The following is a 26,121-nucleotide window of genomic DNA, read 5'->3' on the forward strand; positions in this document are numbered from 1 at the left end:
TACATTCAGTCCTTTCACATGCACATGGAATCCTTTCCAGGATAAACTACGTTAGGACATACAACAAGTATCAATAAATTTAAGAAGAATGAAATCATATCAAGCATCTTCTCTGACCATAATGAGACTAGAAGTCAACCACAAGAAAATAACTGAAAACACACAAGCACATGTAGGCTAAACAACATATTACTAAACAATGAATGGGTTAACAATGAGATCAAGAAAAAGCATTTAATAAAATCCAGCACCCATTTATGATAAAAACTCTGAGCAAAGTGTGAATAGAGGGAACACCTCAACATAATAAAGGCCATATGTGCATGACAAACACACAGCCAATGTCCTTCTCAATGGGCTAAAACTAAAATTGTTTCCCTTAAGATCAGTAATAAGACAGGGATGTCACTTTCACCCTCTTATTCAACATAGTACTGGAAATCCCAGCCACAGCAATAAGACAAGAAATAAAAAACATCCAAATTGGAAAGAAATAAAGTAGGATTATCATTATTTGCAGACAACATGACACTGTATGTAGAGAACTCTATAGATTCCACACTAAAAAAACCTTTAGAATTGATAAATGAATTCAGCAATGTAGCAGGGCACAAATATATATCCAGAAATCAGTTGCATTTTTATACACCAATTAGAGGCCCGGTGCACAAAATTTGTGCACTGGGCCTCTCAGCCCAGCCTGCACCCTCTCCAATCCGGGATCCCTCTCACAATCCAGGGCCGCTGGCTCCTAACTGCTCACCTGCCTGCCTGCCTGATTGCCCCTAACTGCCCCCCATGGCAGCCTGATCACCCCTAACCACCTCTGCCTGCCAGCCTGATCGCCCCTAACTGTCCCCCTTGCCAGCCTGGTCGCCCCCAACTGCCCTGGTTGCCCCTTACTGCGCCCCCCTGCGGGCCTGGTCTCCCCAACTGCCACCCTCCCCCCCCCCCCCCGCCAGAATGGTCGCCGCACGCAGCCTGCTGCTCAGTCGTTTGGTCGTCCCTCACTAACCCCCCTGCCGGCCTATTTGCCCCACGCAGCCTGCTGTTCAGTTCTTTGGTCGTCCCTCACTAATACCCCTGCAGGCCTAGTTGCCCCATGCTGCCTGCTGTTCAGTTGTTTGGTTGACCCTCATTAACCCCCCTGCTAGCCTTGTTGTCCCACGCAGCCTGCTGTTTGGTAGTTACTGTGATGGCGTCCCAGGCAATTTGCATATTTCTCTATTATTAGTATAGATAATGAACTATCAGGGAAACTAAGAAAACAATCCCATTTATGATTGCATCACAAATAAAATACCTAGGAATAAATTTAAGCAAGGAGATAAAAGACCTGTACTCAGAAAAGTTTAAGACACTAAAGCACAAAACTATAGAAGAAGATGCAAATAAGTGGAAGCATATAACAACATGTTCACGGATAGGAAGAACATTATTAAAATGTTCATACTTCCCAAAACAATCTATAGATGCAACACAATTCCTACCAAGGTACCAATGGCATATTTCACAGAACTAGAATATTTCAAAAATCTATATGAACACACAAAAGACCCCAAAAAGCCTTAACTATCTTGAGATTTAAGAATAAAGTTGGAGGCACATGCTATCTGACATCAAACTGTACTACAAGGCGATTATTAATCAAAACAGCATGGTACTGGCATAAAAAAAACAGACATATAGATAAATGGAACAGAATAAAGAGCCCAGAAATAAACCTACACCTTTACAGTCAATTGATATTTAACAAAAGAGGCAAGAACATACAATGGGTAAAGACAGTCTATTCAATAAATGATATTGGGAAAATTGGACAGGTATATGCAAAAAAATGAAACTAGACCATTAACTTACGCAATACACAGGAATAAACTCAACCTGGATAAAAGACTTAAATATTATACTCAAACCATAAAAATCCTTCAAGAAAACATAGGCAGTAAAATGTCTGACATTTCTCTTAGCAATATTTTTTCTGATACATCTCCTCAGGCAAGGGAAGCAAAAATAAAAGTTAACTAACAGGACTATATCAAACTAAAAATGTTTTGCACAGCGAAGGAAACCATCAACAAAATGAAAAGACAACCCAATGAATGGAAGAACATATATGCCAATGATGCATCTGGTAAGGTGTTTATATCCAAAAATTTATAAAGAAATTATACAAGTTAAAACAAACAACAAAAAAACAATATAAGACAAACGACCTGAATAGACACTTCCCCAAAGAGTACATACAGATGGCTAACAGACATATGAAAAGATGCTCAACATCACTTATCAGAGAAATGCCAATGAAAACCACAATGAGATATCAGCTCACACCTGTCAGAATTGCTATCATCAATAAGCCAACAAACAAGTGTTGGCAAGGATTCAAAGAAAAGACAACCCTGTGCACTGTTGGTGGGAATGCAGATTGCTCCAGCCACTGGGGGAAGTAGTAAGGAGTTACCTCAAAAAGTTAAAAATGGAACGGCCTTATGACCCAGTGATTTCACTTCTGGGATCAAAAAAACCCAAAACGTTAATTCAAAAGAATATATGCACCCTTATATTCATTGCAGCATTATTTACAATAGCCAAGATTTAGAAGCAGCCCAAGTGCCCATCAGTAGGTGAGTGGATAAAAAAGCTGTGGTACATTTACACAATGGACTACTACTTGACCATTTTCCAAAAAAGAAGGAAATCTTACACTTTGCAATAGCATGGATCAACACTATATTATTGAAATAAGCCAGTCAGAGAAAGGCAAGTACCATATGATTCCTCTCATATGATGAATCTAATGAACAAAATAAACTAACAAACAAAACAGAAATAGACTCATAGATACAAAGAACACTGTCAGCTGTCAAAGGGGGCAGGGTGAAAAAGATGAAGGCATTAAACAAAAAACACAAAACAAACAAAAAAAGTAAAAAACTTCAGACACAGACAACAGTAATGGTGATTACCAGAGGAAAAGGGGGACGGGTGGAGGTAGAACAGGGTAAAAGGAGAATAGTGATGGAAGGAGACTTATCTTGGGGTAGTAAACACACAATACAATATACTGATGATGTATTAAAGAACTGTACACCTGAAACTTACATAATTTTATTAACCAACTAGAGGCCGTGAACAAAATTCATACAAGGGGGAGGGGGAGTTTCCTCAGCCCAGCCTGCACCCTCTCCAATCTGGGACCCCTCAGGGGATGTCTGACTGCCGATTCAGATTGGGCCTAAACTGGCAGTTGGACATACCTTTTGCAATCCAGGACCTCTGGCTCCTAACAACTTGCCTCCCTGCCTGCCTGATCGCCCCCTAACCACTCTACCCTGCCGCCTGATCACTCCCTAACTGCTCTCCCCTGCTGGCCTGATCACCCCTAACTGCCTCTGCCTTGGCCCCTGCCACTGTGGCTTTGTCTGGAAGGATGTCTGGTCTAATTAGCATATTACCCTTTTATTAGTATTGATTAGTATAGATGTCACCCCAATAAATTCAATTAAAATAAGAAATAAAAAAGAAAGTGAATTACTGATACATGCAATATGGATGATCTAAAAAATGTTATAGTGAATCGTATGATTCCTTTCATATAAAGTTGTAAAATCAGACAAAATGAGAAGGTAAAGACAGGGCTCATTGGGAAATAGCACAAGGGAACTTTTCTGAGGATGACAGTATTGTTCTATATTTTGACAGAAGTTTCCATTTCACAGGTCTATGTATCTGCAAAAGTTACCAAGTAGTACACTTAAAATTTGTGTATTTTGCTATACATAAATATTATAATTTCAAAAGAGTGAACAATATCAAATTCTAATTAATATGTATACTGCAGCCCGGCTGGCGTGGCTCAGTGATTGAGTGTCAACCTATGAATCAGAAGGTCATGGTTTGATTCCCGATCAGGGCCCATGCCCAGGTTGTGGGCTCAATCCCCAGTTGGGGGCATGTAGGAGACAGCCAATCAATGATTCTTTCTCATCGCTGATGTTTCTAACTCTCTCTCCCCCTACCTTCCTCTCTGAAATCAGTAACAATATATTAAAAAATAAAATAAAATATGCATACTGCAGTGATTTGGTGTGAAGTCTACTTTGAAATGCATCAAAAAATAAGATAGACCAATGAATGGATAGATATGAGGTAAAGCAATTAGTTTTGCTATATCACAACATTTAAGTTCTTTAAAATCACCATACTAAACAAAATCAAAATAAATAAATCTACAGTGTTTATGGGGAAAATAAGGTTAAGAGCAGTGTTCCAAAATTTCAACAGTAACACACACACACACACACACACACACACACACACACACAAAGATAGAATACAATTTAATTTAAACTCAAAATTCAATAAAAAGTTTTACACAAGTTAAGTTGTTAAAAAGAATACTACAATAAATGTGGCATATTACACTGAAAAAGACCTTAAGTTTACTTGAGGAAGTGGGTGACATTAAGATTACAGCTTGTAAATTATTTCAAAGTGGTGGAAAGAAAGTTATCTGAGAAGGGAAAAATTGTAACACCGGATATGCATGGGTGTGGCTTATAACACAGTGAACCAAGATAGCTGGTAGATGTTTGAGGTGTTGCATGACATATGAAAACATGCTCAAATTCAACAACAGTGAAGGAATGACAAGATTTAAGCACACAGGCATAAGAAATTTATTATTGTGGTACTATGTGTTTAAAAAGGGAAATGGTCGTGGATACTTTTCAGAACAATATATCAATACATAATCTCAAATTATACATTTATTAGCATTGTTAAGTAGATAACAGTTGTACCAGATATCAAACAACAGAACTAAGAGGACTAGGTTAGTTTAATTCCTATTATAGATAGGAATTAGGTTACTATTACTGCTTTATATTGTTAATGCTATGTACTAGTAACCTAATTAGATTACCAACAGATTTCTCATCAGAAATCATGGAAGCCAGAAGGCAGTGGCATACACTTTTATGACAATACCAAAAAGGAGACGGAAGAAAATGGAGATAAAATGGACCAAAGTTTACTATGCTATTAAAGTCAAGTTGGTATTATTAATCTAAATTATATTAAGTTATGATCTGAGTAAGCCTCCAGAGCAACCACCAAGAAAAACTCACAACTTGAAATGAGTTTCCCTAAAACCAGCAATCCAATTCTTAGACATCTACCCAGGAGAAATGAAAATACATCCACAAAAAACTATTACACGAATGTTTGTAAAAACATTATTCATAACAGGCAAAAAAAAGTGTTTATAGCTACTGATGAATGGATAAACAAAATGTGATATATATCCTTATAATGGGATATTAGTTTGCAACAATGGGGAAAAGATTACTGATAAATGCTATAGCATGAATGAACCTTGAAAACATGCAAAGATAAATAAGTAAAAAACAAATGGTCACAAATTGCATGATTCCCTTTATATGAAATTTCCAGTATAGGACACTCTATAAAAACAAAATAGGTAAGTGGTCACCTAAGACTGGGAGAAGTGACTGCTAATGGGGATAGGATTTCTTTTTCAGGTGATGAAAATGTTCTAAAATTAAACAGTGGTAATGGTTGTGCAATTCTGTGATACACTAAAAACTAACCAAAATATGTTTTTAAAAAAGCGTAAATTTTTTTGGTATGTGAATTATGTCTCACTGAAACTCACTGTCAAAACATAAACAAGAGGACTTCTGATTTTAGCTCCAATATGTAAAGAGCTTGAATTGTGTCACTTATTTTCAAAACAAGGAAAAAGTGAACAAATTGAAAAATCAACAACTCTTCTTAGAGTCACCAGAAAACTGAGTTTACAAGGCAACAAGCCTCCAGGAAAATTGAAAAGAATCAGATTGAGCTTTCCAGGAGCAGGAGCCTCTGAAGATGGTAACTGGTAGGAATATTTTAAAGGTAATTTGTGTAAGTAAGCTAGCTTGAGCTTTAAAATCCTTCCCATCTTTTTTTTTTAAATATATTTTTATTGATTTCACAGAGGGAAAGGGAGAGGTAGAAACATCAATGATGAGAGAGAATCACTGATCAGCTGCCTCTGGCATACCCTACATTGGGAATCAAACCTACAACTTGGGCATGTGCCTTGACCGGGAATCGAACCATGACCTCCTAGTTCATAGGTTGATGCTCAACTACTGAGCCACGCCGGATGGGCAAAATCCTTCCCATCTTAAAGAAGTCTCCACATATTCATGAGTTTTACCTTGGGAACTCCACTAGATTATTTTCAGAAAAAAAATTCCTTCCAGTTTTGGGCTGGGGTAGAGGAAGAGTGGATATGCCCAGGGCAATCAGTTCTCCTTAACAAAGACTTGCTTCCAAGGGAAACTACTGTATTAGAGCCTTATCTGACCTAGAGTAAGGACAATTAGACAACTCCAGTCCCAGCTAGCCTTCCTGACTAAAAGGGGAAAAAATACTACAACTCCTCTGAAGATCATAACCTGATCCACTACAACAACTAAGATTTAATCATAACATTATACAACACATGTCCATTCCCCAGAACCTTATCACCACATCAACAAGGTTCCAGGATAAAAACAGATGACAAGTGAGAGAGCTGCAAGACACAGACTATAAGGAGTTTCTAGAGAAACCCTAAAACAGGAAAGATAAGGAAACAGGAAAATAAAGCCTCTGACACCTATAAACAATACAAACACACTTAGCAAACATTAAATGTGGCATAAATACAAGCCAGATAATTATGTACCTGAGTTCCTATCTATACTAATAAAAGGGTAATATGCTAATTAGACCAGGAGACCTTCCAGACAAAGCCATGGTGCCGGGGCTGAGGCAGAGGCAGTTAGGGGCGAGCAGGCCTGCAAGGGGGGGCATTTGGGGGCAATCAGGCTGGCAAGGGGCATTTTGGGGCGATTAGGCCGGCGGGGGGTGGGGTGGGAGCTGGGAGTGAGCAGGCCAGCAGGGGAGGGGGCAGTTGGAAGTGATCAGGCCAGCGGGGGGCAGGGGGGACACCTGGGGGCCAGCAGGCCGGCAGGCAGAGTGGTTAGGAGCGGTTAGGAGCCAGTGGTCCCAGATTGCGAGAGGGATGTCCAACTGCTGGTTTAGGCCCGATCACACAGATTGGAGAGGGTGCAGGTCAGGCTGAGGGATACCCTCCCCCCTGCATGAATTTCATGCACCGCACCACTAGTTATATAATAAATCATATAATTGTCAACAAAAAATTACACTGCATGACAAAAAGCAATACAAATTATATTCTAAAGAGACAAAGCAAGCATCAAAACCAAAATCAGATACAGCAGAGATTTTGGAATTATAAAACTAAGAATTTAAGATAACTGTTACTTTATATGCTATTGGCTATAAGAATAAAAGCAAAATGCTAGAAATCAAAACCAGTAACTCAAATCAAGCATGCTTTCGATGGGCTAAACACAATTGAGGAAACAATCAGTCAGCATGCAGCTATATCAATGGAAATGTCCCAAACTGAAATGCCAGAAAAGGGGGAAAAGAATATATAAAACCTGTGGAACTATAAGGGGTGTAACATACATATAATGGGAATACTAGAAGAAGGAGAGAAATTGAAGTTAATTACGGACACCAAATCAAAATTCTAGAAAAATCAGAGAACACAAAAGAGGTTAAACAGAAAAACATCAACACCTAGGCTTATAATATTCAAATTGCAAAAGTCAAACAGAAAATCCTGAAATAAGCTGAAGTACACACATACAACAACAACCAAAAGAAAACAAGAAAACACCTTACTTATATGAAAGAAGAGTAAGAATTATGTCAGACTTCTCTTTAGAAACCATGCAAGCAAAAAAAAAAAAAAAAGATTGGAGTGAATTATCTGAGTATTGAAATAAAAAAACTACCAACCTATAATTAGATATCCAGGGAAATTTATCAGACAAACAAAAACTGAGGGAATTTGTTGCCAATAGACCTGCCTTGCAAGAAGTATTAAAAGTTCTTCAGAAAAAAGAAAAAGACATATATGAGAAACTCAGATCTACATAAAGGAAGAGGTTCCATTGGCATAACTGCATACTGACTGATAAAATAAAAATAAAATCTTTTAATTTTCTTATTCTGAATTGAGCTCAGATAACTGTTTAAAAAATAACAGTAACAATCAATGTTAGTTTACTAATATGTGAAATGAATAAGAGCAATATTATAAAGGACAGGAGGAAGGAATTGGTTATAATCCTATAGAATAAAACGTAGTATGCAAATTATCCCTTCGACCTGAGTTCTTCCGGGAGTTCAACCAGGGGGCAGACTGGCCAGGGGAAGGGAGGGAGGTCCTGGCACTGGCAGGCAGCCGGGGGAAGGAAGGGAGGCTCCCACGGGCAGTGGCAGGGAGAAGGGAAGGAGTACCCAGCCAGCAGTCAGCAGCTACTAGGGACCCTACCAGTGCACGTGTGCACTGGTTGTACTGTTATAAAGCACCTACATTGCCTCTAAAATGGTAAAGTATTATTTGAAAATAGACTTGTATTAGTTGAAATTAGCCTATCGCAAACCCCAGGGCAATGACCAATAAAATTTTAAAAGTAAATATAACTGATATATTAAGATAGAAGAGAAAATGCAATTATAAAATGCTCAATTAAAACCAGAGAAGGAAGAAAACAAGATTAAAAAAGGAAAGGCATTAAGGAACAAATGCTATGAATAGAAAATACTTTCAAATAGGGTTGATATCAACCTAACTATAAACAATAGCCACTTTCAATCAGAAAGGTCTAAAAACACCAATTAAAAGAAACTGAAAGAGTGGATAAAAAACAAGCCTCAAATATATGTTGTCTACAAGAAGTCAACTTTAAATATAAAGATACAGATAAATTAAAAGTAAAGGGATGGAGAAAGGTACATCATGCTAACACTAATCAAAAGAAAGCTGGACTAGCTATACGGATTTCAAACAAATCAGACTTCAGAACAAGGAAAACTATCAGGGATAAAAAAATTAATAATAAAAGGTCAATTCTCGAAGGCAACATAACAATCCTCAATATTTATGTGCTTTTTAACAAAGTGTCAAAAGATCTGAGGCAAAAACTGATAGAATTTTAAGGAAGAACAGTTACATCCACTATTATAACTGGAGACACCAAAAAAACCTGCATCTTTATCTTCCAGACAAAGCAGGCAGAAAACTAGCAAGGGTACAGTCAAACTCAATAGCATTATCAATTAACTGGATTTCATAACATTTATAGAATACTTCATCCAATAGCAGCAGAATACACATTATTCTCATGCTCACAAAAATATTCACCAAGATGGACCACCGCATTCTGGGTCATAAGACAAATCATAAGATATTTTAAAAATTGAAATAATACAAAATATGCTCAGACCACAATTGAATTAAACCAAAAATCAAAAAAAGATATTTAGAAAAATCCCAAAGGAATATTACAAAATAAAACAAACAGCTATAGACCAGCATCTCTCTTGAACATAAATGTAAAAAATCCACAACAAAATATTAGCATATCAAATCCAACAAAGTACAAAAAAAAAAAAAAATACACACTACAACCAAGGTGGATTTATCTCACACATGCAAAGCTGGCTCAAATTTAAAAATCAATTAATATAATTTATTTCATCAACAGGCTAAAGAAGAAAAATCCTGATTATAATAGTAGATGCAGGAAAAGCACTTGACAAAATCTAACACGCTTATTCATGATTAAAACTCTGAGTAAAGTAGGAATAGAGGGAAACTTTCTCACCTTAAAAAAGAACATCTACATAATACCTACAGTTAACATCATACTTAATGGTGAGAAACTAGATACTTTTCCACCAAGATTGGGAACAAGGAAAAGATGTCTCCTCTCACCCCTCCTATTCAACACCACAATGGAAGTTCTAGTAACTCAAGGAGAACAAGAAAAAGAAATAAAAGAATTACAGATTGCAAAGGAAGAAATAAAACTGTCTGATTTTTGCAGCTGATAAGAATGTCTATGTAGAAAATCCCAAAGAACTGACAAAGCACTCTAATAAGGGATTATATAGCAAGGTTGTAGGATACAAGGTTAATCTACAAAAGTCAATCCCTAGTGGAATTGTGCGCCCAACACCTGAATAATTCTGTTAACCAGTGTCACCCCAATAAATTCAACAGGAAGGGGGGGAAGTCAATCACTACATATTAGTAATGAACAATCTGAATTTGAAATTTAAAAAATTGTGTCATTTAATTAGCACATGAAAAAGGAAACAGGTATACTGTTAACAAAATATGTACAAGATTTATATGACGAAACTATAAAACTGATTTAAAAATTGAAGAACTAAATAAATGGAGAGAGATTCTACATTTGTGAACAAGATAACTCAATGCTGTTAAGATGTTGGTTTGATCCGCTGATACAACATGATCCCAATCAAATCCCAAGCAAGCTATTTTATGGATATCAACAAGCTGACTCTAAAGTTTATATGAAAAAATAAAAGATCCAAAATAGCAAACACAATGCTAAAGAAAAATGAAGCTGAAGAACTGACACTAACCAGCTTCAAGCATACACACTATAAATCTACAGTATTTAAAGACCACATTTAGGGGGGAAAAAGACAAATAGATCAATGAAATAGAATAGAAAGCCCAGAAATAGACCCACAAAAATATAGTTAACTGATTTTTGACAAAGCAGCAAAGGCTATTCAATGGAGAAAAGAGTTTTCAACAGATGGTACTGAACAAATAGATATCTACTTGAAAAAGTGAATACAGACAGAGACCTTTTTTTTTTTTTTTTTGCTTAAAGTATTACAAAGGGTATTACATATGTGTCCTTTTTTCCCCCCGCCCTTGACAGTCCCCTAGACTCCCCTATCCCCCAGTGTGTTATGTCCATTGGTTATGCTTATATGCATGCATACAAGTCCTTTGGTTGATCTCTTACGCCCCTCCCTCCTGCCCCTCAACCCTCCCCAGCCTTCCCGCTGCAGTTTGACAATCTGTTTGAGGCAGCTCTGCCTCTGTATCTATTATTGTTCAAAAGTTTATACTGGTCTCTATTATCCATGAATGAGTGAGATCATGTGGTATTTTTCCTTCATTGACTGGCTTATTTCACTTAGCATAATGCTCTCCAGTTCCATCCATGACGTTGCAAATGGTAAGAGTTCCTTCCTTTTTAGAGCAGCATAGTATTCCATCGTGTAGATGTACCACAGTTTTCTAATCCATTCATCTACTGATGGGCACTTAGGCTGTTTCCACATCTTAGCTATGGTGAATTGTGCTGCTATGAACGTAGGGGTGCATATATCCTTTCTGATTGGTGTTTCTGGTTTCTTGGGATAAATTCCTAGAAGTGGGATCACAGGGTCAAATGGGAGTTCCATTTGAAGTTTTTTAAGGAAACTCCATACTGTCTTCCATAGTGGCTGCACCAGTCTGCATTCCCACCAGCAGTGCACAAGTGTTCCTTTTTCTCCACATCCTCTCCAGCACTTGTCGTTTGTTGATTTGTTGATGATAGCCAGTCTGACAGGTGTGAGATGGTACCGCATTGTTGTTTTGATTTGCATCTCTCGGATGATTAGTGACTTTGAGCATGTTTTCATATGTCTCTTGGCTTTCTGAATGTCCTCTTTTGAAAGGTGTCTATTTAGGTCCTTTGCCCATTTTTTGATTGGATTGTTTATCTTCCTTTTGTTAAGTTGTATGAGTTCCCTATAAATTTTGGAGATTAGGCCCTTATCAGATATGACATTGGCAAATACGTTTTCCCACACAGTGGGTTTTCTCGTTGTTTTGTTGATGGTTTCTTTTGCTGTGCAGAAGCTTTTTATTTTGATGTAGTGCCATTTGTTCATTTTTTCTTTAGTTTCAAGTGCCCTAGGAGCTGTATCAGTGAAGAAATTGCTTCAGCATATGTCTGAGATTTTGTTGCCTTTGGATTCTTCTAGAATTTTTATGGTTTCCTGTCGTACATTTAAGTCCTTTATCCATTTTGAGTTTATTTTTGTGTATGGTGTAAGTTGGTGTTCTAGTTTCATTTTCTTGCATATATCTGTCCAATTTTCCCAACATCATTTACTGAAGAGACAGACTATCTTGGCTCCATTGTATGTTCTTGCCTCCTTTGTCAAATATTAATTGAGCATATTGGTTCGGGCCGATTTCTGGGCTCTCTATTCTATTCCATTGATCTATATGCCTGTTCTTGTGCCAGTACCAGGCAGTTTTGAGAAGAGTGGCTTTGTAATACATCTTGATATCTGGTATTGAGATCCCACCTACTTTGTTCTTTTTCACAGAGACCTTCTTACATCTCTCACAAAAATTACTCAAAATGAACTGGAGACCAAAATATAAAACTCAAAATTATAAACTGTCTAAAAAAAAATTTAGGTAACCTTAGATTCAGCTATGACTTTTTAGATACAAAACGGAAAGCAAGATCTGTGAAGAAAACAAAAAGGTACGTTGGACTTCATTAAAATTAAAAACTTCTGCTCTTCAAGACAGAGTTAAGAGAATGAAAGCTAGCCATATATTGGGAGAAAATATTTGCAAGATAACTTAAAAGTGGAAAAAAAATCTGAACAGATACTTCAGCAAAGAAGATCTACAAAATGGTAAACAAGCATATGAAAAGATGCTTAATATCATACATCATTAGGGAACTGGCAAATTAAAACAAAGAAAAAATATCACTACACACCTATTATAGTGGTTTTTTAAAAGAATAAAAAACCTGACATACCAATTGTTAGTGAGGAGCAACAGAAACTCTCATTAATTGCTGGTGAGAATGCAAAATGAAAATGGTAAAGCCAGTTTGGAAGACATTTAGCAGTTTCTTATAAACTTAAACAGTCTTGCCATATGGCCCAGCAATCATGCTTCTAGTGAGCATATTTACTCAAGTGAGCTGAAGACCTGGTTCATACAAAAACCTGCACATGAATGTTTATGGGAGTTTCACTCATAACTGTCAAAAACTAGAAATAACCAAGATGTTCCTCAATAGGATAAAACAGTGGTACATCCATACAATGGAGTATTACTAACTGATAAAAAGCATCTATCAAGGCATGACGAGACACAGAAATCTGAAATGCATATTGCTAAGTGAAAGAAACCAGTCTAAAAAGGTTACATACTATATAATTCCAATTATCAAATTATGGAGGCAGTACAAAACATCAGTGGTTACTAGTTTGAAGATGAAGGGTAGAAAGGAAATGGGGGAAGGGAGGAATAGGTGGACCTAGAGGATTTTTAGGGCAATGAAACCATTCTGTATGAAACTATAATAGCAGATACATGACATTTGGCATATGCCAAAACCCACAATACTACTCAACACATAGTGAACCATAATGTAATGTATGGACTTTTTAAATAAATTTAGTATCAATATTGGTTCAACAATTATAAAAATATACCATACTAATGCAGGATATAAACAGAGGAAACTGTGGGGGAGAGGGAGATACAGGAACTCTATGTACTATTTAATTTTTCTATAAATCTAAACTCATAATCAACATAAACTGGAAATAACCTAGCCCTTCAACTGGTGAGAGGATAAAGAAATTGTGGTACATTCTTACAATGCAATACTACTCAGTAATGAAAAGCAATAAACTACTGGTACAAGCATCAACATGTATTAATCTCAAATGTATTATGCTAAATTTAAAAAGTCAGTCTCAAAAGGTTACATGCCACATAGATCCTTTTATATGTCAGTTTTGAAAAAGAAAACCTTTAGGGAAGAAGAATATGGTTGTCAGAAGTTACAAGTGTAGGAAAAATTAATGAAGGGGCATTCCCTTTTAGGAAACTTTGGAGAGTGATGAAATTATTTTGCAACTTGATCATGGTGGTGGTTGCAGGACTCTATGCATTAGTCAAAACTCAGAACCAGACAAACAAAAAAGGTGAACTTTATGTTAATTTAAAATAAATTTTAAAAAGAGGAATACTCCAATAAAAATGTCACACATCAAAGTAAACATAAAAAATATGTGGCCTCACTAGTAATCAAAGAAATTCTCCTCAAAATGGCAAACCAACCTGGCTGGTGTGGCTCAATGGTTGAGCATAAACCCATGCACCAAGAAGTCACCAGTTCAATTCCCTGTCAGGACACATGCCCGGTGGGCTTGATCCCCAGTAGGGGGGCATGCAAGAGGCAGTCAATCGATGATGTTTCTCTCATCAGTGTTTCTATCTCTCCCTCTAAATCAATAAAATCATTTTTTAAAAAACTAGCAAACCATTTTTCACTTAATATATCCTAAAGAAAATAACCATGGATATATGCAAACTTATCTACAAGAACATTTAATGCAGTGTTGCTTATGTTATATAAAAACCAGGACTAACCTATATGTGGAACAGTAAATCATTGTACATGCATATATTTAAATTATGTGGCACTTCGGCCCCCATCTAAAGAAGGCTCCACCCAGGCCCTGTCCACTATGCAAACTGGAGGGCTACAAGAAGAGAGAGAGAGCCCTGAAACTGAGAAGCCATTAAACTTTCACCAGGCCCTGCTAGAAGCCCCAAAGCTTTAAAAACAAAATAAACCTCCAAGGTAATTATAAATACTGCTATAAAAATAGTATTTAATAAATTGTAAAAATACAAGATTATAATGAGAGGGAAAGCATGTTGTAAAATATCTTGTGGATTTGTTAGAAATATAAACTGACAATGTTTTCCAAAAGGATAATATAGATGGTAGATATAAAATAATTCAATTTTTAGCAATTTCAAAAAGACTGGTAAGCTAGACATTTTTATCCTATAGGACTGGTTAGCTTTTAATTTACAAGAGAATTCATTTAACCAGTACCTTATTTGAAACTCAAACAGTTTTATCACTATAGATTTCTTAACACACGTTTATAAATTATAGAAAAGAAAATTTCAAATTATACTAAATGTTAGCTTCTCAGTAAGCATTCATCTAATGGGCATAATGGTCATCTATCTAACTCCTTGCTTGATGCTTTATTTTAAAAATTCAAATTCTGAATAACTTCTTCATGTAACTCAAGATACAAGAGGGATCTTTTTGACTTACAGGACTTAAATTACTTAATATCTTTTGAAATAATCCATTATTTCTGCAGAATGACATCATGAATACAATGACATGACACATAAATTAAGAGTACCAAATGAGCCCAGCTTGTGTAGGTCAGCGTTTGAGCATCTACCCAAAAACCAGGAGGTCACCTGCTCAATTCCCAGTCAGGGCATATGGTGGGGTTGCAGGCTCAATCCCCAGTAAGGGGCGTGCAGGAGGCAGCTGATCAATGATTCTCATCATTCATGTTTCTATCTCTCTCTCCCTTCCTCTCTCTGAAAGCAATAAAAATAATTTTTTTAAAAAGTACCAAGAGATAATTATTGCTATAAGAAACACTGATATCTCTCTCTATATACACACACATACACACACAAACACACACACACACACACACTGAGTGGCCAGATTATTTTGATCACCTGACATTTGTAGGCAAATTAGCTATAATTTCGTGCTGAAGTTGCTAGTGAGCCAAACCATTATAAATAGGGAAGCAGGTTGTTTACCATGACAGTAGAAGTGATTTTTTTCTGAAGATATGGGTAAACAACGCGATTTAATAGCCTTTGAACGTGGGATATGTATTATGATGAGTGGCCAGATTATTATGACCACCCCATCAGTACTTCGTTGGGCCATCTTTTGCCTTCAATACTGCGGCAATTCTTTTTGGCACTGACTCCACGAGATGTTGAAAGATGATGCGAGGAATCTGACACCATGCCTGATGAATAGCACTGTCCAGTTCTGTGAGATTTGATGGTTGTGGAACCAGCTGCCTGATGGCTCTTTTCACTTCGTCCCACAAATGCTCATTTGGATTGAGATCTGGTGATGGTGGGGGCCACCTAAGCAAGGTAAAGTCTCCCTCATGTTCTTGAAACCACTCCTACACAATACGAGCGCCGTGGCATGGCACATTGTCTTGTTGGAAGAAGCCATCTGCATTTGGGATACGCCATCAACATGATAGGATGAACTTGATCAGCAACGATACTTAGGTATGCTGTGCTATTCAGGCGTTGTTCCACACAAATTAAAGGGCCCAAATCATGCCAGGAAAACATGCCCCAAACCATAACACTGCCCCCACCAGCTTGAAGGGTTGTACTCATGCATGTGGGGTGCATGCGTTCATGCTGTTTCCGCCAAATTCTCACTCTGCCATCTGCATGATGCAACTGGAAACGTGATTCATCGGACCACATGACTTTTTTCCAGTGCTCGACTGTCCAACCTTGTGTTCCTGTGCGAATTGGAGACGTTTTATCTTGGTGACTGCAGACAGCAAAGGTGTTCGAACAGGCCTTTGGCTTCCATATCCCATATGATGCAGTGTACGGCTAATTTGCCTACAAACGTCAGGTGGTCATAATAATTGGGCGTGTGCGTGTGCATGGGCCTCGTATGTATGTGTATGTATATATGTGTATGTATATATATACATATACACACACACACACACACACACACACACACACACACACACACACTAGAAGCCCGTTGCACGAAGATTTGCACAATAGGCCTTCCTTCCCCTGGCTGCTGGCACCAGTTTTCTCCAGCACCCGGGACCCAGGCCTTTGGTCCGGCTGCAGCGAGGCTTGTCTTCAGTCTTCAGTCTTCGCTCCACGGCTGCGTATACAAATTAACCACCATCTTTGTTGGGTTAATTTGCATAATTGCTCTGATTGGCTGGTGGGAATAGCAGAGTGACACCAATTTGCATGTTTCTCTTTTATTAATGTAGATACATATGTGTGTGTGTGTGTGTGTGTGTGTGTATATGTATATATATACATACACATATATACATACACATACATACATTAGAGGCCCAGTGCATCAAAATTCATGCACTGGAGAGGGGGTCCCTCAGCCCGGCCTGCCCCGTCTCACAGTTCAGGAGCCCTCAGGGGCATGAGGCAACCAGGCGATCAGGAGGAGATGTCCCATCTCTGCTGCTGCCACTGCCAGCAGTGCAAGCCTCAGCCGGCCCTGGTTACCTGAGCCTTGGGCCGGCCCTGGGCGGCTTGGGGGCTGAGGGGACTGGGGGACTCCGGAGGCAGGTGTGCAGAGTCAGAATGGCTATCATCAACAAATGACAAGTGCTGGCGAGGATGTGAAAAAAAGGTACCCTTGTGCACTGCTGGTGGGAATGCAGACTGGTGCAGCCACTGTGGAAAACAGTATGGAGTTTCCTCAAAAAATTAAAAATGGAACTGCCATTTGACCCAGTAATCCCACGTCTAGGACCATATCCCAAGAAATCAGAAACACCAATCAGAAAGGATATATGCACCCCTATGTTCATAGCAGCACAATTCACCATAGCTAAGATTTGGAAACAGCCTAAGTGCCCATCAGCACACGAGTGGATTAAAAAACTATGGTACATCTACACCATAGATGTATGCTGCGGTGAAAAAGGAGTTCTTACCATTTGCAACAGCATGGATGGAACTGGAGAGCATTATGCCAAGCGAAATAAACCAGTCAGAGAAAGATAAATATCACATGATCTCATGATAAATATCACATGAGTGGGGGAGTGGGGAGGGGGCAATGGAGTGGTAAGGACACATATGTAATACCTTAATCAATATAGAAGAAAACACAATAAAAGAAGTGGCTACTAATTCATGTGTTGGAGAGCATTATCAATTCTTTGGTTGGAAACTGACACCTCTCCCAATGAAAGAAGAAATTTTAGCAAAAAAGAAAAAGTGTGATGTTGAATGAGACAAATCAACAAACAAAAAAAATGTATACTATAATCAAAAGATTTCCAAGACAATGTAGTTACATTTTTTGCGATAAAGTCTTTTTAACTCTGACATTAATTTTCAAATTTCATTATGACTTCTTTAACATACCTCTTTTATTTTTTGTTCTTTTAACTTATGAAGAAATTGCCTTTTGGCCAATTAATTGTGCAGCAAAAACGTTTGCGATAAAAATGCTTACAGGAAAAATAATGAGAACCAGGACAGTTACCTATTACTCAGAAGCTACCAATCTTAAACATTTCAAGAATATATGAACATACACCCATTTCTTCTTTACGTGGAAGAGGGAACATATAACCATTCAATCAAACATTGAAAGTGGACTGTGATTCATATTTAATTAAACTAAAAATATTTCATCAAAAGTTGCAGATGCACCTGTAAAAAATATTTCAATCAAGTTTTTAAAACATGCATAATTCAGGGTTAAAAGAAAAAAGCAATCACTAACAAAAAAACTTTAAGAACTTATAAAGCAAACAAACAAAAAAAGCAATTGTCTAGAGAACTCAGGTTCTGAAAGATCACGAACACATCAGAAGTATGACAAAGTAAGGAGATAAAACTTTACCTGACCACTGTACTAGTAATGATTTTTTTTTGCTGTATTTTATATGATGTTTAGACATCTTAAAAAGCTTTCTGGTGAGAGACTGCTCATCCCAAGGCTAGCCTTTTCTTAAAAAAAAAAAATTGCAAAGGACTTGGCCAAAAACATCTCTCTCATATACAAGCCAACCAATTCCAAGTCAACAGCCCCAGCCATCTTCTTATCTATCTCACACACAGATGCACACAAGCCAGAATTTCCCTTGCCCAGGGTCAGGTACCAACCACTCCTATAGCCCAAACCCCACCACTGGAATTATTAAAACACTAGAGGACCGGTACACTAGAGGTCCTCCTGTGATGGGGGCTGATTTGGGCCAGCTGGCTGGGAGGAACCACGGGAGGTTGGCTGGCTGGGGAAGGACCGCAGGAGGACGCCATGGAATGTCCAACCCGTCTCTCCCAGTCCAGATCAGGGCTGATCGGGGCTGGCCAGCAGGGGAGGGACTGCAGGAGGTTGGCTGGCCGGGACGGACCAAGTGAGGGCTTCAGGGCACGTCCAGCCCATCTCGCCCATTCCTGATCAGCTGGAACCCAGCAGCAAGCTAACTTACCGGTTAGAACCTGTCATTGCTCATCATAGCAACTGGTCGAACACTCAGACACTTAGCCTATTAGGCTTTTATTATACAGGATGCCAACCCTAAACTGTTTACCCTGCCCTGCCCTGCTTTTCCCTTGGGAACCTCAAAAACACTCTGACCTAGGCCTTCTTCTCACTCCTGTCTTCTGCCACCTGTCCAAACCCTTATGCTTTCCCTCTGACACTGAGTGGCATTTGTGACCCCTCTCTGGGACCTGTGAGAATAATAAACTTCCTTCCTAGTCTCATTCTTATTTCCTCCTGGTCACAACTTTACCACATCACATTCAACATGTGCACTCATAAAACAGCCACTGTTAGTATACAAAATTCAATATGCATATCCAAAATATTACAAAGTCCTAATTATCTGAGCCAACAGAATTGAAGTAAATAATTTACAATGGAAGTAACAGAAAATGAGAATTCTTTTTTTCAATACTACTATTCGAACCTAGAACATTTTGATTTCTTGTCTGTGACAAAATTCTGTTACAAATTAATTCTATGGTGGCAGCAAAGCAGCTATTTCTCTCTCTATATACTGCACCTGCCCGCATTCCTCCCAAAGCAGAAAGATCACAGAAAACAAAAATTGACAGGCTCTATTTCTTCCACAACAATAGGTATCAAACCATCAGTTCCATAATTCTCCTATTACCTCTCAAGGAGTATATAAATACACAATACCAAAATGGACTTCAAGTACCTATTCATTTATCTTGTCTTTTAAGTAATAATTAAGATAATAAGCCTCTAACATCAACAAAAGCATACTACTAGTTTGAGAGTTCCTCTAAAAACTCTTTGTCAAATAATGTCATCTGTAGTTTGTAAAAACAAATAAACATAACTTGGTTTCCTGACTTTGTTCAAAGTAGCTTGTTATAGTGTTAAATACAGTATAAGAAAAAGAACTTATCACATTACACATATAAAACAAATCCTACTTATCACCTCATAAGCACTAAATTATTTATGACTCTAATAAAATAAAATTTTTATTTAACAAAATTCTATACATTACAATAAATTCCATATTTAAAATCCTTTTATTTTTCATCATGTCCCTACAAAATTAATGAACAATGAAAAGCAGCAATTCCAAATCATACAAATAAGTCAGCAAGAAACTGCTTCCAATTTCAACTATAAATTTTACAGGTGCTTTCCATCATACTTAGTGACAAATACCTATAAAACTATTAAGATTGAGATGTATTTTACTGTTTGATTTTCAGCAATATTTTTCTTCACAAGTGTTATAACTTAAAATATACACTAGGTCTTTAAGCCTTTTTTATAGCAAGTCTCCAATTTTTAATTTAAATATGTGGGAAAATAGTGTTTTTATTTGCATCATGAAAGAATTAAAAGAAAAAAAAGAAAAGTTATATCAGAAATAAAGACAAACTAAATGCAACACAAGAGTGGAACAAACCCCACAAGAAAGAACAGAATGGAGGAAAATTTTAAAATAAACAAATAAAGAAGAAAAAGATTTTGTGAACAAATGATATAAAAGTTAGGCAAAGAAGATCTAACACACTCATAATTGGAGACCACCCTCCCACCCCTGTTCCCGCCCCAAAAGAAACCTATGTATTGAAACAGGACAAATACTGAAAACTCATAAAAGAAAAATTTTCTGAAATAAAAGACTTAGCCCTATTATTTAAGGCCATACATGAAGGTTAATGACAAGACATAACTCAAGTATTGGTACTTTTTTAAAAAGGAAAAATCTTTTCGGCATGTAAGCAAAATACCCAGTTTCATGTAAGGGGAAAAGCATAAGACTTTGACAATAATACTTCATATCCAAGTCCATGGAGCTCACAAGAAAATGTAAGGCATGGATTTTATACCCAATCAATCTTTCAAATATAATGGATGCAATGGTCACAAACAAGTTATGAACCAAAAAGGACTGAAATAATATTGTCTCCCATGAGCTCTTCCTGAGCTCTCTGGTAAAGAGTGAGCTTCAGACAACCAAAATACACAAGAGAAGTTTTGGGACAAGATCTGGTGGTGATGTTGAACATATTGAATTTAGAACTAACATTAAATGATGAGATTTCAGATGTTCTTTTACAACAGATAGATATACTAATACAATTAACAAAATGGAGATGGGTAGACTTTACCAAAAAAAGAATGAAATATTGATAGACTGGACTACCTAAAATGAATCTCACATGCATCAAATTAAGTGAAAAAACATCATACTCAAAAGGTTACATTTATGTGACATTTCCATTTATATGACATTCTGGTTTCAAAAGGAAAAACTATAGAAATAGAAAACAAATAAGTGGTTTCCAGGAGTTAGGGGTGGCTGGAGGATTTGATTATAAAAGGGCAACAAAAGGGGATTTTGGGAGGTGAGGGAACTGTTCCACATCTTGACTGTGGTAGTTATTACATAATTGTATTTTATTTCTCTAAACTCACAGAACTCTACGCGCCATCCCAAAAAGTGAATTTTACTGCATGCAAATCAACAATAAATTTTTAAATGCCAAAAATATAGATACCAGGGAAGAGGGAAGGGAATGTGAAGAGGTTATTACTAATTCCATTACTGCTCACAAAAAGGAGGGGCCTGCAGGTATTAGTATAAAAGTAACTTTCTAAATGTAAAAATATACTAATCTCTAAAATAGCAAAGAAAATAAACTACATTATAAAAAAACACACACACAAAATTCAAAACTGACAAAAATGTTTAAAGCAGGGGTCCTCAAACTTTTTAAACAGGGGGCCAGTTCACTGTCCCTCAGACCGTTGGAGGGCCAGACTATAGTTTAAAAAAAAACTATGAACAAATTCCTATGCACACTGCACATATTTTATTTTGAAGTAAAAAAACAAAACGGGAACAAATACAATATTCGTATTTGCATGTGGCCCGCGGGCCGTAGTTTGAGGACCCCTGGTTTAAAGTTTCCTTTCACTATGTTCAGAAGCTAACCACTTCCCCTATCTAGAAAAGCAACTAGTGTCACCAGTTATCTGTGATACATGTTCAGAGTTTTCTGTGGCAATATTTACTTATATTTTCAAAAGGAAATGATAGAAAGATAAACCAAGAACCGTATGATACCATTTTTAAACCATTCCAGAAACAGCAAACTATAGAAACAGAAAACCAATCAGCAGTTGCCAGGGACTGGAGATAGGGCAGAACTGTCTATAAAGGGGAAGAATGGAGGAGCATTAGAGGGGTGGGCAGTAATAAAACTATTCTATATATTGATTATGGCGGTAGTGAAATGACCATACACATCTGTCAAAACTCACAGAACTACACACTAAAAATAATAAATGATAAACTTTACTATATGTAAAATATAGCTAATTTTACAATTGAAAAAAAGAAAGAAAGAAAGAAAACCTGGCAACAAAGAGATAAGCCTGAAAAATTAGAAAGGAGTTCATCTTCATGAAGGACCCTAAGAAGTTTTAATGATAGAATTAGCTCAAACTGGCCCTATCCTGTTTCTAACAAGATACTGAGTTGTTTTTCAGAGACAACAAAACAAGACCACAAGTCATTCTTGAGAAGCACAAGTATAGGAATTTTGACCTCCAATCACACCCAGAGGTCGTCCACCCAACCTTCACCAAAAGCAAAGCCTAAAGGCTTTCAGAAGTAAAGTCTCCACTGTCCAGAAAATCCGTTGCCTGAAGCCCCTACCATATCTCATCATGAATGACCCAAGTTCCAAAGCCCTTCTACAGAAACCTGCCTTCAGCACTTGTGCATACCAGCCAGTTCCCTTTAACCGCTTAAATCTCGCCCGGAAGCCTGGATGAGGGAGACAGATTTGAACTCTGCATCCTGTCTCCTTACCAATTCACCTCTCAATAAAGCTTTTTTCTTTTCTTAAAATCTGGTGCCATAGTATTGGCTTCTACCTGTGTCAGGGAGTGAGCCCTTGCTTGGTAACAAAGTTTTAGATTTTATCCTCAAAGCAACAGGCATACTAAATGATCTCAAGAAGGGGAAGTCACAATTCAGTTCTGTATTAAAAAGAACACTAATAATTATAGAATGAAATAAGAAAACAGGGAGCCCTAGCCAGTTTGGTTCAGTGGATAGAGCATGAGCCTGCGGATCGAAAGGTCCCAGGTTCGATTACGGACAAGGGCATGTACCTCAATTGCATGCTCCTCCTCAGCCCAGGCTCTGATCGGGGCACCTGCAGGAGGCAACCAATCGATATGTTTCTCTCACACTGATATTTCTCTCTGTCTAAAAATGGATGGAAAAATATCCTCAGGTGAGGATTTTTTAAAAAAGAAAAAGAATAAAACAGGGAGCAACTAGGAAACTAATGAACCAACCACCTCAGGAGTTTAAGGGATAAATTACCAAGACCTTACTAAGGTAGAGGCTTTAGAGATGGACAAAGAAAGTAAAACCAAGAAGTTCCTTGACTTTCTAGCAACTAACCAACTAACCAAGCTAGCATTGAAAAAAAGATTTCAGACAAGCTATATTTAAGTGCCTGTGAGGTATTCAAATGCTAACATCTGGTTAGATATTGGTCCAGAGCTCAGGGGAACAGCCTGAGCTGTAGTTTAGATTTGAAATTCATCAAGGTATTTGCAGTCATAAAAATATAAAGTCGAGATCATGGCAAAGGTAGACTATGTAGTGTAAAAGGAAAAGAGAACCCTGGGAATCATCCTGCACAACACCAGCATGATGGGGTTAAGGATATAATTTGAGTTCAAAAGGAACTGGCTTACTAAATATGCAGCAATAGAGTTAGAAATTATTACAATCATGCCTACTTCAACTTGGGTCTCTCAACTCAGAAAGATACAGGGTAAGAAAAGGCATGGGAAAATGACTCACTATCTCTATTATTTAATTCCAATTCTTCATTTTAAAGACAAACCTACCAGAGAAACTTGGTTAATATAAACATTCTGAATTAAAACAAAAATAATTACCCAAGAATAGCAAACCATTTTTCCCACCACAATTTACTTACCCATCTCTTCCCTTACTGACAATTTTTACTTCAAAATAATAAATCCCACAGGCTGCTGGTATTGGATGTGTGGCACGAACTGATGCTGCATCTTTTGGGGTTTTGCCATGACCTGCATACAAAACAGAAAGGAAAAAAAAATCAAATGATATCCAAATGAGAATCTTAACAAATAATTCAAGAACAAATATCGTTTACAGAGTAATATATATATATATATATATATTTGCATCCATGAGTATAAATAATTAAAGACTTAATGGTCATCACAATTAATCCAATATGCAAAATGCCCAAGCTAGCCATGGAACTCTTCACACAGTAGTAGTTTTAATAAAATTTCAGAATCTAAACACACTGAACCTAGCAGTCCTTTAGGAAAATTAAGTATTTGAGTAGATTGTATTTTTAAGAGAAGGAAAAAAAGGCTGCATTTGAAGAACATGAGAATATGATCTTAATTTTATTCATCTAAATTTGCGTATCATTTATAAAATTTCTAAACAATACTATTTTGCAAAATAGCCTGCTTTTTAAAAAAGAAGCATCTGTATCACAGAGTATATTTTTAAGTGAAATTTTATACAATTAGATTGAACTGGCAAAAGAGCATTCTTAAAGAATTTATAATTTTGTTCTGTGACATATCATTTATTCTATATAAACGCTGACCTATAAATTGCTTTGGTCAATTACAGCATGAGAAATAGCTAATCTCTAGTTGTATTTTCTTTCTTTAAAAAAAAGAAATATAATCCCATACCATTGCTGATATCCTTAGAAAATCTGTTAGATAATAGCCTTAAACATCTTAAATTAGCTATCTCTCAATTTTGATCCCAGAGGGTGTCTGTCCTTCACTCATAATCACCTCCCTTGTCCCTTGCCCAAGACACAATTAACCTTGAAAACTAGCATGTGCAAAATAAGCCCATAAAACCACAGAATATGAATAAAGACAGAAGCTAAAATAGCTGGCCAAAAAGTACTCAAAGAGAATGAGTGAGACCAGTCTCCACAATCCCCAAAAAGGCTGTATGAGAAACAATACTCTAAAATCATTATTCAGGTGTTCTAGTTAGATATGTTCCACACAATACAAACTATGTCATTAATCTCTTTTTAAAATATATTTTCATTGATTTCAGAGAGGAAGGGAGAGGGAGAGAGAGAAACATCAATGATGAGAGAGAATCACTGATCAGCTGCCTCCTGCACGCCCCCTACTGGGAATGAGCCTGCAACCCAAAGATGTGCCATGACCGGGAATTGAACCGTGACCTCCTGGTTCATAGGTTCAGGCTCAACCACTGAGCAACGCCAGCTTGGCTAACCTTTCAGTCACACTATAGCAATACCTTCATGAGGAGCAGAATTCCCCACCTAATATTTACCATGATTGTTTTAACACTAAAAAACTTAAATCACAAATTATAGCTTAGCCATACAATAACCATCACAAACCAATGAGGTCATATCTTCCCTTACCATGCACTTCATCAAATAACCAATGTACATCTTATCATTAAACAGTTAAGTTTACAGTTGTAATGCAAATTAGCCGATGTTTACATGGCCTGAAAGAAAGTGTTGAACTCCACAGCTCCTTTCTATTACCATAAAAACTTGTGTCCATAGATGTCTTAAGTATATATGGTGTTGTGTTATGAAGAGAAATAGATGACCGCTGGCAGGTGATAAGCTTGGCTAAGAACATAAAAGTGGAAGCAGCAACATACAGACTAAAACTGCTTTAACATATGCAGGTAATAGATTTATACTGAGCTAAGCAGGAAAACACAAACAGCACAAATCTGCAGAATGATACCAGTGACTTTTTAAAAATAGATATTTAGTAAGTTATGGTTTTAGCAAAACATCTTTTCAGTAAAAATATGTTAAAAATAATTGACTTGCCAGGAGAAAAGATCATGTAAATTAAATACATTAAAAAAATTTAGACAGTTAAAATAAATCCAAAGTAAACCCTAATTAACTTTGGAGTCCTAAATCAACTAGCTTTTATA

General features: G+C 37.1%; 1 protein-coding gene across 1 annotated transcript in view; it reads right to left on the reverse strand.

Moving 5' to 3' along the window:
• The window catches only part of RANBP9 (RAN binding protein 9), a gene marked incomplete at its 5' end in the record, with an annotated part of 104,659 nt that overhangs the window by 58,063 nt on the left and 20,475 nt on the right, over positions 1–26,121 (reverse strand). Inside the window, one exon of the mRNA XM_081086253.1 lies at positions 24,095–24,206. Coding sequence (XP_080942379.1) covers positions 24,095–24,206 — 112 coding nt within the window. The remainder of the gene's footprint in view (positions 1–24,094; positions 24,207–26,121) is intronic.

This window comes from Myotis nattereri (assembly GCF_964212035.1).
Source record: "Myotis nattereri genome assembly, chromosome: 3".
NCBI lineage: Eukaryota > Metazoa > Chordata > Mammalia > Chiroptera > Vespertilionidae > Myotis > Myotis nattereri.